The sequence below is a fragment of the Acomys russatus genome, chromosome 8 (assembly GCF_903995435.1).
Source record: "Acomys russatus chromosome 8, mAcoRus1.1, whole genome shotgun sequence".
Lineage (NCBI taxonomy): Eukaryota > Metazoa > Chordata > Mammalia > Rodentia > Muridae > Acomys > Acomys russatus.
The window spans coordinates 22,278,210-22,291,775 of record NC_067144.1 but is presented as its reverse complement, the minus strand read 5'-3'; the positions used below and the strand labels follow the sequence as shown (position 1 = coordinate 22,291,775).

General features: G+C 47.0%; 1 protein-coding gene across 1 annotated transcript; it reads left to right on the top strand.

Annotated features, from left to right (window-relative positions):
• The first annotated feature begins 5,484 nt into the window (after positions 1-5,484).
• On the top strand, positions 5,485-10,733 carry Adprh (ADP-ribosylarginine hydrolase). Its single transcript, XM_051149905.1, has 4 exons — positions 5,485-5,582; positions 6,784-7,138; positions 8,552-8,912; positions 9,957-10,733. Exons 2-4 carry the CDS (start codon positions 6,826-6,828, stop codon positions 10,369-10,371), a joined length of 1,089 nt encoding a protein of 362 aa, XP_051005862.1. The 5' UTR covers positions 5,485-5,582; positions 6,784-6,825; the 3' UTR covers positions 10,372-10,733.
• Positions 10,734-13,566: the final 2,833 nt, after the last annotated feature.

Genomic DNA, 13,566 nt, shown 5'->3' with positions numbered 1-13,566 from the left:
TTCTGTTCTGCTTCGAAGGGTCTTTCCCTCATATTCAGACAGTGATTCATCAAGCATCTCTGCCACCAAGCCTCCCCATGTGTACACTCTGGAATTCCTGCCCACTTCTTAACATAAGGGGGCATATCTAAGTTTTGCTTTTTTATATAGTTTGCTTGGTTGGTTAGTTTTTCGAGACAGGGCTTTTGGGATAGCCCTGGCTGTCCCCGAACTAGCTCTGTGGACCAGGCTGGCCTTGAACTCACAGAACTCTGCCTGCTTCTGCCTCCCACGTGCTGGGCTTAAAGGCATTTGGTGCTGCTGCCACCACCACCCTGCTAATATTTTTCTTTAAATACTACTTCTACATAGTCATCAAAGAGGTTCTTACGCCTACTCGGGGAACATAGAATATTTTTAAAATCAGGCTTTGTGCCTTTTACTTTAATATTCAGCTACAAGCCATTTTACATCATTTTTCTAAGTGGCAGTATGGGGAATGAAAGGGCTAACCCTGGGTTCCAAGCCTGGTGTGTGTGTATGTGTGTGTGTGCACGCGCGTGTGTGTGTGTGACCCAAACTCTGAGGCACTCTCCTCCCTGGCCTGGGTTTCCTCGTTAGAATGTGATGGGTTGAACAAACACTCCCATGAAGAGAACATTTGATGAGTTAAACTACTCTATGGACAAGCGCGTTCTATTTTTGCTATTGTATCAAGGCAGAATCTCCTTCTGTACCCCAGGATATCCCCAAAACTTGTTTTGCAGCATGGCTGATAGTGTACTCCTGTCATGCCTGCCTTAGCTTTCCAAATGCTGCGGTTATGGGCACAGGCCACCACATCTGACTATAGTGACTATTAATATTAAAAAAAAAAAAATTAAGACCATGCAGCCCTGGCTGGCCTGGAACTCACTATTTAGACCACATGGCCTCACAGAGGTCTGTCTGTCTGTCTCTATCTCCAGAGTGATGGGATTAAAATGTATTCTACCATATCTGGTGTACTCTATTATTTTCTTAAGGGCTCTCCAGGGCTGGTGTCCAGAAAGCATGTTTTGCTTGGTGAGTTATTCTTCTAGTCTTTTCCTAAGTCTTCTCTGGGATTTGCAGCCTTACATATGGTATGTTTACAATGTCTTAGTAAGAGAGGAAATTAGAAAGAAGGCCAATGATACAATCTCACAACTTGGGACCTGGTTCAACTTAACACTGGGCCCAGCAACTGTGCATCTTTCAGGAAGGAAATGCTAAGCTAAACCTGTGTCTTTGCTTTTCGATTTTCTATTCTGAGGCACAGCCTCCTTGTGCAGCCCAGGCTGACCTCAAACTAAAGGTCCTCTTGGCTAAGGTTCCCTAATGTTAGGATTACAGGGTTGATAGCATGCCCAGCTAGCTTTGTTTTATCCTTTTTTATGGCCTTTTAAAAAAATTATTAAAGCAATTTGGTGTCTAGTGGACCAGAATAGCATTAGGCTGCAAAGAACATGATGAAGAAGACTATTCGAGGTACAGGTTGGTAAATGTGATACAGAAAACATTAAACTCAGAAAAAGTCTATGGAGGAAATTAGACCTGGGCTGATGTTTGAAGACTGTTAGGTAAGCAAACAGAATCACTACAAGCAAAGAAAGAAACAGAGAGAGAGAGAAAGAGGGTAGGGAGAGAGAGAGACAGAGACAGAGACAGAGAGACAGAGAGAGACCAACTTTAAGAACTGGATTTATTAACCACAGCATTTGGGAGACAGAAGCAAGAAGATTCCTCTGAGTTCGAAGGCAACCTGGTGTATCAGGCCAGCTAGGGCTACATAGTAAAACCTGTCTCAAGTAGATAGAAAGAGGAAAGAAGGGAGAGTGGGAGGACTAGGTTTCTACATTGAGAGGTTTGGCAGATTCCAAGGCTGCAGGGTAGGCTGCCCGCCTGGAGTCCCTGAGGAGGAGTCAATGGTCCTAAGGCGGTCCAGTCAGCAAAATTCTCTTTATCCAAGGGGACGCACAGTCTTCCTCTTAAGATCTGAAACTGATTCAATGGGGCCTGCCCACATCATGAAGCATACGCTTTTCTACTCATTGTTCACTGAGATAAAGGCGAATCTCAGCTAAACCACTATCTGGGTGCTGTCCAGCCAAGATGACATGAAGTTAGTTGTCCAGATGCTATCTCTATCTTCTTGAATGAACCACACAGCAGCTGCCTTTGGATTTCTGTCTTTGTCGCTACCCTTCCTGTTTTCATCCCTCCCATCTTAATTTACTTTGATGAATTTACATATCTCCTTTGACCCCTTGACCCTTGCTGCTGTCTGCTGTTAATCTCTGCTGGAGAGTCCAATGGCCCTTGCATATTAACTACTTCCCGTTGGTGCACTTTCTCTAACCCGTCGCTGTGTAAATGGGCACTCAGGACACTTTCAGCTCTATGACGTGTCAAGCTTTGTTTACCTGTCCTTTAAAAAAAAAAAAAAAAATGTCAGTGAATCTCTCCTCTTACAAAGTTTTAAGCTTGGGCCGGGCGTGGTGGCGCACGCCTTTAATCCCAGCACTCGGGAGGCAGAGGCAGGCGGATCGCTGTGAGTTCGAGGCCAGCCTGGTCTACAAAGTGAGTCCAGGATGGCCAAGGCTACACAGAGAAACCCTGTCTCGAAAAAACAAAAAAAAAAAAAAAAAAAAAAACAAAGTTTTAAGCTTGAAGCTGTGGGAGAGCATCTGGACACCAGGGCCTCATATACTTTTATTGTCTTAAACTAGAAGTTAGCTTATTGTGGAAGCGTTAATGTATGTGAACACACCGAGTCATGTTAGTAGTTTATAAAGCCAGTTTTAAGAAAGGATATAAAATTCTATTTACAAAATGACCAGGTTATTGTTTTAAAATCATGTGCATGCCATAAAGATTGTAGTATCTATATAACCAGAGAGATAATCTGTAGTTTCTATTTTTTCTAAAATCTCTTTATATATAATATAGAAAAAATATTCTAAAAATATTCTAGCATTCTAAAGGTGGAGGCAGGAGGATCATAAGCTTGAGACCAGCCTGGTCTCAAAAAATAAATAAATAAAATAAAATAAAACAAAATTTAATTTTCTTTCACCCCTCTCCCTACTCAGAAAACTCCTTGTTCCCCTTCTGAGAGGCACTTGTAATTACTTACAATTTGATGCTTATCCTTCCAAGCAGTACACACACGCGCGCGCGCGCGCGCGCACACACACACACACACACACACACACACACACTGCTTTACTAACATATATTCATCATCATAGGACTGGACTTATTTTTGCTTATTAGTGTCCCTAAACTCCACGTGAACGCCTCCTTTATTATTTTTGTGATTAATGGATGTATTTATGAAAGAACAGAGTCATCATTACCGAAGTTAATAGGAGAGGTGAAATGTTCGGCCAATTTTCCTTCCCAGATAAGTCTTTCCTCTCTTTTCTTGTTTTGAAAACATATCAGAAAAGGAGATATTCCCAGCATAACTCCTAAAAGTGAGTTCTTGGGTGTGGGTCTGAAATTAGAATAATATTTGCTGATCTAGCTTAAGTCTAACGAGTCTAGGCAGGATAGGCAGGATCTTCGATGTGCGTTAGGCATTTGGGGTCCGTTTAAGCCCGGGCCCTTGTGCCTCTGGCCTCCGAAGGGAGACAAGTCGAGGGTACTGGGGAGTGGCGCCAGGGAGCAGGCTTATACTTGGAACCCGACAGCTGGTCCAGCGCCTCTTTTGTTACCTCAGGGTTTAAAAAAATTCCACGGCCATAATTTAGGGAAAAGAAACTAATAGTTTCCCTCTAAATTCCTGCTTGAAACATTTCTGTTAAGAGCACGCAGAACCGCGGTCAAACACAGCAGAGTGAGAACTGATGAACCCTCGCTACCCTAGGAGGAGGCCCTACAATGCTAGGGGTAGAAGATGCACACAGGATTAGCCTGAGTCTTTCTAGAATATCGACCGACAGGCAGCACGGAGCACTTCCGGAGATGCTCCTTCCGCTCCTCGCCTCCCCGCAGGCAAGCAGCGCGGAGCAGTTCCGGAGATGCTCCTTCCGTTCGCAGTGTCCTCCGCCTCCCCGCCTGGGCGTCGTAAGCACCGCCCCTTCCGCCCGCCCGGTGCGGAAGGCACCGCCTCGCCGGAAGCCGCTCTGCGTCTGCGCCTAGCTCGCCCTAGAAGCTCGTGCCGCGGCTCCGCCCCTCTTCCGCTCCAGGCTCCGGACGCTTAGTCTTCATCGCCCGCTACACTACCTCCTGTTCCCGCCAGCCAGGGCCCCCAGGACCCCACCCCCACCCCCCGAGACCCCACCCTGCGCTCTCAGCTCCGTTTCAGCAGGTACAGCCGGACCCCCCGTGCCACTGTCCTCCTGCTCACCCTGGTACCCGCACGACCCCCGCTCTCACCTCCACATTGGTACCAGGCCCCTGCGTCCTCAAAGTGGCCACCGAGATTTTCCAGAGTGCTTCGCGGCCTCCCCCTTCCCTTCCCTGCCCTTCCCTTCTTTCCCTGTTGCTTCTTCCATCCAGGCTAGGAAAACCCAGGGCAGTCTGGATGTGGATTTCAGTTTTGTGTAGTATGATTGCTATGTCACCTGGGGAAGTTTAGAGTAGGTTAAAGAGCAATGACTTCCGAAGGCTGGGACTGGGGTAGTATGTTTTATGTTTAATATAAGATATAAGGTAATAAGATAATAAGGTACCAGATGCCAGGTATTAGGATATATGAGGTTTATTAAGTGAGCATGAGGGGAGAAGGAAAGGGGGGAGGGGTACCCCAGAGAGGGAGAGGGAGAGAGAATAAGGGGAGGGGAGATGTAGAGAGGGAAGAGAGCCACGAGCAGGGCTTGTTCTTTTATATAGCCCTGAGCAGGACCACGCCCCCGTGGCAGGCAGGCAAACTGAAGCAGATTCTAACAGTATGGATGCATGGGCCACGGTGAAAAGGAATTTCAAAGAGAAAAGACACTAGCTGCTTCCTCTATTGGTTTCCCACATACTAGGGTAGAGCAATAAACATCTGCAGAAAGAGACATTGGAAGAGGAAGATGGGGGTGTTAGTCCTTAGTTCTCAAAGGTCAGCAAAGCTTGGGCTTCAAAAACCTGGGCCAAGACAGGACATTGGACATTTACAATGGATACCCTCCTCCACCACAGGTGGGAACAGAATTCCAGCATGAATGGCCTGTTAATGGTCACACAGCTAACCTTAGGGAGTACAGACTCTAGGCCCTAGCCTTCATCTATACATTAAAAAATATTTAGGTACCCGGGCGTGGTGGCACATGCCTTTAATCCTGGCAGAGGCAGGTGGATTGCTGTGAGGTCAAGGCCAGCCTGATCTACAAAGTGAGTCTAGGACAGCCCAAGGCTACACAGAGAAACCCTGTCTGGAAAAACAAAACAAAGCTCTGTGTGTGTGTGTGTGTGTGTGTGTATGTGTGTATGTGTATCCTGGTCAGGAGCTGCCTGTTATAGTGCTCAGTGTGCCTTTCCCTTCTGCTTCTCCAGGTCTTTGCCTGCCTGGACCCTCATCCTGAGCAGTGTGATTAGATGAAGGACTGTGGAGGTTCCTGCACTTGAACTAAGCCTATAACAGTGTTTGGGTGAGTAGAGGGGGACAAAGGCACTTGGATGTGGGAAGGGCTTGAGCTGAGGGCAGAGGGTTTGCCCCTGTTCATGAGGTGGGTGGTGGTACGGTTATTCTAGTTAGATCACCCTCCATCAGGATGGAGTGGACAGAGAGTGGAGCAGTTTGAATTTTGAGTCGCCGGCAGTGCATGCAGCGAGGACCTGGCCTAAGGCGGAGAGGGAAGCCAGTGCTTTAGCAAGGACTTCATTTGTGGTGGGACTATCATTTGCAATCCAGTACTATAGATAGAGCTCTTACCATATAAAGGACAAACAAGGGGCTGGAGAGATGGCTCAGCAGCTGAGACCAGCGGCCACTCTTCCAGAGGTCCTGAGTTCAATTCCCAGCACCCACATGACAACTCACAAATGTCTGTTAGTCTAGTTCTAGGAGATCCAACACCCTCACACAGACACAAGAAGCCAGAGCACATAAAATAAAAATAAAGCATTTAAGAGTTTTTAAACATTGCCGGTAAAGGAAAGATTGTGGCCAAAGTATTCCAGCTTAATTAAAGAACTAGTTGTTGATGCGTAATAAAAATAACCACAAAGTTGTGCTCACTATGCACTTCATGAGAATTCATTTGTTCATTCCTTACAACACGTCTGGGAGGTTGTTGCTGGGTTTTGTCACTTGCATTTTACATGAGCCAGCAAGAAGTTGCCCAAGGTTAAGGCGAGGGCTGAGGCTGCATAATGTAAGGTGAAGCACTCTGACGGGGAGCTGGAAGCTGGGCTTCCGTGATCTGCACCTTTTCACTGTGTGGACTTAGCATCTGTTTCTTCATCTGTGAACACTTACCGATAGTGTCACTCTGTACACAGTGGGGAGCTGCACTTCCAAAGTCACATCTCAGCTGAAAGGGGAAACAACCTGTAGGACTGAATGGGTTTGCCACGAGAGTCCAAGACACAGGTAGAGATGCGCTTTGGGAGTCAGTTCTGTGCTGGAGTCCTGGCCCTGTCATTCGTTAGCTCTGCGGCCTGATTGAGTTCTCTGAGGACTTAGGAAACTGCACTAGCTGCATGACGATTGGTTTACTCAGGGTTAAGATGTACTAGGAGCAAATCCTGTCATAGAGCAGGCATGAGGGTTAAATACAGTCCCTACAGAGAGTGCTCAGTAAAATACAGTTTTGTTTGTTTTCTGATTCATTTTCTTCTGTCCTCCAGGAGACTGAGTTGCCCCATAAGACCGCCTGTGCCAAGCTCACCATGGGTGGCGGGCTGATGGAGAAGTATGTGGCTGCCATGGTGCTGAGTGCAGCTGGTGACACCCTGGGGTACTTCAATGGGAAGTGGGAGTTCCTTCGGGATGGGGAGAAGATACACCAACAGTTGGCCCAGATGGGTGACTTGGAAGCCATAGACGTGGCACAGTGGAGAGTCAGTGACGACACAGTGATGCACCTGGCGACAGCGGAAGCCCTCGTGGAGGCTGGCAAATCCCCGGACTTGGCTCAGCTGTATTCCCTACTAGCTAAACATTACCAGAAATGCATGGGAGACATGGATGGCCGGGCACCAGGTGAGTGCAGCAGTTGGGGCGCCTAAGGATGGAGCGATAGACCCAAGGCAGCACTAAGAGTGTGCATGGGGGGTAGGCAGTGGTACTGAGCCAGTCAGCCACACTTGGGAAGACTTTGATTTCAACACCAGCCCAGGCTTCGTAGTGAGATTCTGTTTGAGAAAATCAAAAGAGGAAAGAGTTGTGGAACATTTAAGTATCAATGAAACAGTAGTGTATCTTTGGATTCATGTAACATATATGGTGGCACAGTCAGTTATGTAATTGTTCAGATGAGTAGTTACTAATATGGAAAGGTTTTAATTGACTAAAACAGGAAAAAAGTAGGTTTCAGAACAATGTGTTATAGCCGGGTGGTGGTGGCACACGCCTGTAATCCCAGCACTCAGGAGGCAGAGGCAGGCGGATTGCTGTGAGTTCGAGGCCAGCCTGGTCTACAAAGTGAGTCTAGGACAGCCAGGGCTACACAGAGAAACCCTGTCTTGAAAAACCAAAAAAAACAAGAACTGTGTTATGAAAATAACAAAGTACAAAAATGTGCCAGCACTTGGGAAGTGGAAGCAGGAAGATAAGGAAGGAGTTTGGGGTGGTGTGGGACGTGCTGGAGATATAGCTCACTAGTTAAGAACACTTGCTGTGCAAGCATTAGGACCTGAGTTCAAATCCCCCCAGCACTCACATGAAAAATTGCATGTATAACTTCTGTGCAAAAGGAGACAGAGACAGGAGGATCACTGGAGCCTGCTGGGCTCTAGCCTACCTCTAGAGCCTGCATCAAGGGACTGAGAAAGAGAGAGCGAGGACACTGGGCAACCTCCTTGGCCTCGGCATGCACATGGATATGTCCACAAACACTACACACACACAACAATTGGGGACTCCCTTCTGCCTCTGAAGTGCTGAGATCACAGATGTGTACTAACACATACTATTTTTTCTCTCCGAGACAGGGTTTCTCTGTGTAGTCTTGGCTGCCCTGGACTCGCTTTGTAGGCTAGGCTAGCCTCGAACTCACAGAGACCTGCCTGCCTCTGCCTCCTGAGTGCTGGGATTACAGGCATGTGCCACAGCTTCCGGCTCAGTCTGCTTTATATAGAAAGCTCTTTTTTGAAAAATAAATAAAAGCAGTTATAGTACCGCTACCTTTTCAGCTCTTCTGAGTACTTTAATAACTGGCAAGATTCCAAGGCTTTCTCTGTGTATACGCTGCTTTGTTAATTCATAAGATCACACTAAGGGCTATATATAAAGAAGGCTAGCTGTTGGGCTGGGCTTTGAAGTTGAGGGGCCGTCCCAGTCATGTACATGACTCTTCTGATTCAGACAAACTTGGGAGCCAGTTTAGTTCTTTATTCTCGCTGGGTCCTTTGGTTTGGCGACTCTGACCCTCTGCTCGGTGTGATGCATCCCTAGGTGGCGCTTGTATGCAAAATGCCATGAAGCTTAAACCCAACAGGCCCGAAGGCTGGAGGATTCCCTTCAGCGACCGAGAGGGCGGCTGCGGGGCTGCCATGCGTGCCATGTGCATCGGGCTGAGGTTTCCTCACCCCAGCCAGCTGGATATGCTGATCCAAGTGAGCATTGAGAGTGGCCGGATGACCCACCACCACCCCACAGGCTACCTTGGAAGCCTTGCATCAGCTCTTTTTACAGCGTATGCCGTGAATGGCACATCCCCATGGCAGTGGGGGAAGGGTCTGATGGAAGTGCTACCAGAAGCCAAAAAGTACATTGTCCAGTCAGGCTACTTTGTGGAGGAAAACCTTCAACACTGGTAAGTCTCTAGGTGTGTGTCCCAGCTGACATGTGACAGACCCTGTGTGTGCACATGCTTGTATCTAGGGCTCAGAGGTCACAGGTGCCTCCACAGTCTTCACAAGCCTGCGCCGTCCAGGCCATCTGTTCAGGATTTCGAGTTTCTTTTCATGTGTGGATGCCTCGGTGTGTAGGCATGTGCAGTCCTCTCTTAAGTATGGGTCGTCCTCTGCAGTCTGGCTTTCTATAACTTTCGTGACTGGCCAGTTCAGAGATGTGTTTTTCTCAGTTATCTCCTACTTCCCTGAGATTTGCTTTTCCAGTATTTCTTTGAAAGAGATAGGTTTCTCCAGGAGCCAGTAAGTGGCAGGCCACCTGTTCCCTCTAAGGACTTACTTCACATTATCTTTCTTAGAAGAAAAAGGCCCAGAGGCTCTTACTGAAGTTACCCGTGATCGTGATGTCCCAGAGTTCCTCTGGAAAGATGATAAGATGTTGCTCTGGACCTGGAGAAACAAGTCTTTATTACCTGCCCTATAGCCTGACCCATACTATCGTTACTGAGCAATTGTGTCCATGCTTGGTTTATGTAGATGGTTAGTAAACACTGTGTGGATGGCTTGTAGAGTTAATTTAGGGTTTTTCCCTGTGAATTTATGACACTAGTATGAGATGTTGGAGTCATTCTGGGCTTTTCTCTATTTACACATCTATCTGGTCCTTTTCCATATAGCCTTTTCCCCATTTATTTAATCACTACTGCCTGATCACAGCCCCCTCCCTCCTCTCCTCCCAGGCCCACCTTTATATCCCCCTCCCCCATGGGTACCAACCCACTCTGGTATATCAAGTCACAACAGAACTGAGCACTTCCTCTCCCACTGAGGCCAGACAAGGCAGCCAACTATGGGAGAGGGATCCACAGGCGGGCAACAGAGTCTGAGACAGCCCTGCTCCAATTGTTAGGGGACCCAGATGAGAAACAAGCTACACATCTGCTACGTATGTATAGGGTCCTTAAAGCTTTTGACATAAGCTTTTTTAATTGACTTCCCCTCCACAGGTCCTACTTCCAGAAAGAATGGGAAAAGTACCTGGAACTTAGAGGAATTTTGGATGGCAAGTCAGCTCCAGTCTTCCCGCAGCCCTTTGGTGTGAAGGAAAGAGATCAGTTCTATATCGACCTGAGTTACTCTGGCTGGGGTGGCAGCAGCGGACACGATGCCCCCATGATTGCCTATGATGCCCTCCTCGCTGCAGGGGATTCCTGGAAGGAGCTAGCACACAGGGCCTTTTTCCACGGCGGAGACAGTGACTCCACAGCAGTCATTGCTGGCTGCTGGTGGGGAGTGATGCACGGTTTTAAAGGAGTAAATCCTTCTAACTATGAGAAGCTCGAATACCGGCAGCGGTTAGAAGAGGCAGCAAGGGCTTTGTATACTCTTGGGTCAAAAGAAGACCCTGCAGGTGACCCCTAGGGAGAGGGTGGTCTGTTTCTGGTGGTTTCTTTCCCAGTAGCCCCCGATTCTTCTTAGTCTCTTCAGCTTTTCCTGTGTCAAGAATCCTAATCTTTTGCTCGAAGAGTTTGAGATAACAAGCCCCTGTGCACCTTTAGTCCCACCTCCCCGCCCTCACCCTGCTCTCCCCAAGTTCATCCCTGTGTTTGGGAATGTGTTTATTTCAGTTGATGGGGTCTGCTTTTCCCGTTCCAGAACCCCTATATCCTTGTATTTGAGTTTTTTGTTTTTATCATGGAGTTGTTTTAAATGCTTTGTCTGATTTTTTTTTTCCCCCACTTGATTGGGTCTTCTACCTACCCCAAGTAGGCCCAGGCAGAGATGTGGAGTGGGTTATTTGGGAGGCAGTTCCAGGAAGCATCAGTAGAAGAAGGGAAGTGAGACCAGAATGGAAGGGAGCCAGCCACACAGGGTATGTGGATGGGCAGGATTCTCCAAGGTCATCCGGGGTCTAGTCTGGGTTCTCTGCCCAGGCAGTCTTCAGGGTTGTCCTCATAAAAGGCCTTGCCAGTTTTGAATGTGTATCCACTGACTTTTGCCTGACTGATTAAGGCCCACCCCCCACAACTGTACAACCACAGAATTCTGACTCCTGCTATTTTTGCTTTAGTTTCCTGGTGTTTCCTGGGTTTGTAGGAGGGAGGAGAAAGTGCAGGAGGCTTATGGGGTCATCTACTATAAGCTGGGGTAGGCTTTAATCACTCAGACAAGATAAGACCCTAGACATCCTATTCGGTTGTATGCTGCTTCTCACTTCTTCACAGGCATACTGGGAAAGCCCATGATTTCAGACTTTTTTGTTTGTGTTTGTTTTTATTTTTTTGAGACAGGGTTTCTCTATTAGCCTTGGCTGTCCTGGACTCCCCTTTGTAGACTAAGCTGGCCTCACAGCTCTCTGCCTGTCTCTTGAGTGCTGGGATTAAAGGCATGCACCACCATGTCCAGCCTCAGACTTTTTTTCAAATATCCTCCTCAAACATTACTCTGAACTGGTAATCCTTGAAAAGGGAAAGAGAACAAGGCGAACAAAGAAAAAGATGACCAATTAGATTCATAATGCCCAAACAGGTCAATAAAAGTGTGGTTCCAGCATGCACCTGTCATATTTATCCATTGACCATGTGTGCCAACATGCAGGGCAGTCCTGTGCAACACTCCAGGATACACAGAACTCTGGATAGTGCTTCTGTTTGCTTTCTTTGCTGCCTAAGATTGTAGAGGTGGCAATTTGCATTTTTCTAAGCTGTGTGCTCACCAGTAAACAGTCTCCATCACGAGTCTCTTTCCTTTGTTAACAGCTTTGAAACAGGGTAGGACTGGGGCTTATCAGCCCAGCTCATTCAGATGAGAACTACCGAGTAGCCTTGCCATTAGTATGTTGGGGGTTTCAGAGTGGCCTCTTAGGATTAGGTAAGGGCTTTTCCATATGGAAAAGGAAAGGAAGAGGAGGGACAGAGTGTTGTAAGGTAAATAGTTCTGAGCAACTAAATGACACAGCAGAGGGCTGTTGTCCACACAAAATCACAGCCAGGAAGAGCAGGCTGGGCTTTATTGAAGTGTTTTTTCTACTCGCAGATCTGAGGTAGTGTTTCCCCATACATTCCCAGAAGACACTGACTACTTCCTCAAACTTCGTGCTGATGCCATCCGTGTAGTTAGCTTCGGACCCATGGGTTGAGGGCGCCATCCCACAAGACTGCCCATTTCAGATAACCTCCACAAGTCTCGGATGACCTGAGTGTCTCATGACTGACTATAAGCCAAACTTAGCACAACTTCCTTCTTATATCTGATTAACTGTGGGGGGAGCGTGTATAATTCTGAAACATGCTACAGATGAAGAAGAACAGAGAAGAGATGCAGAGGCATGTGACAGAGTCCTTTGGTTTCTCCCTTTTGCAAAGCCATAAACTGATATTTGTATTTATTAATAGAGGACAGTTCTTCCAACCACAGCATTGACAAGCACAGCCTTTCCTATGTTGGTCAATACTTAGCACGTGACGTCAACACTATACCTGTCAGTCCACATTAGGGGCTGACTGTTTTCTTCATACAGTATTCTATCTCAAACTTAGTGTCTATTTAATTTTAAGATGGGCATGATACTCCATGCCTGTAATCCCAGCATTCTGGAGGCTGAGGCAGGAAGTTAGCCATAAATATATATCCATAATTTTGAGGCTAGCCTGGGCTGCTCAGCAAATGTAAGATCATTCTGGTCTACATAATGAGTTCCAGTCAAGCATAGGCTATATACTCTTAAGACACCTCTGCCCACCCCCAAGCTTATTTAAATAGAAACTTCAAGTTTATTTTAGTACAACTGATAAAGTGGAAAGAAGTGACAGGCATTGAGAAGGTGAAATTTAAAAAGATGGTTGTCGAACATGGACTTGAGAGCCCCTCTACTACCAGGCATGTCCTGGGCTCCACATCTCTAGGACTACTGGAAGGTAGGGTGATGCTGCCTGCCTTGAGGGTTGCAGGGAGGTGATGTAACCCATACTTGGTGGATAAAAATGTGCTCACTGGCATCAGCTTTTCAGGTTACAACCCTACCTCTGCTGCTTTGTGTGGATGTGGGAAAACTATTTAACCTGGTCCCACCTTTATGTCCACATGTATAGAATGGAGACATGCCTTGTGGAGTGTGTTTTTTCATGCAATAGTATGTGACATGACACACTCAACGGAAGAGTAGTAATGTGATACTATGCTATCTAATGTTGGTGACATTTCTTTAAAAACTGTATCTGGTGCCTTATTTTTTTATAACTTTATTGTACAACCCAACTAGCTTATACAAAAGGGAAAAAAGGTTAAAGGGAAACAAGAGTGAACCTTCCGGTATCCGTTCCATGGGACGGGTCCCTAGGTGTCTCTGGCCTGTTTGCTGATCCTCTCCCGGATCCACGTGTGCTCAAGCCCGGTTTGAACCTGTTGCTCCTCTCTGTCCTCTCTGCTTGCCTATCTCACGTGCAAGGGCTGGTCTCCCTCTCCCATTGAGAGTCGATTAGAAACACAATAGTTTAGGTGAAGTCTCTAGGGTCGCTTTCTTTATTTTAGGCCCAGGATGGCTCCACCCAGTCTATCTCAAGGTTAATCTCAGGGAGTATCCGTGGTGTGTCCAAGGGCAAAGCCCGCCAAGACTGC

Bases quoted from the DNA above. Each gene is read 5' to 3' on its own strand.
- Adprh (XM_051149905.1), top strand. From the start codon at position 6,826: ATGGGTGGCGGGCTGATGGAGAAGTATGTGGCTGCCATGGTGCTGAGT. The intron at 7,139-8,551 runs GTGAGTGCAGCA...ATGCATCCCTAG, and splicing joins CATGGATGGCCGGGCACCAG to GTGGCGCTTGTATGCAAAAT. The intron at 8,913-9,956 runs GTAAGTCTCTAG...TCCCCTCCACAG, and splicing joins GAGGAAAACCTTCAACACTG to GTCCTACTTCCAGAAAGAAT.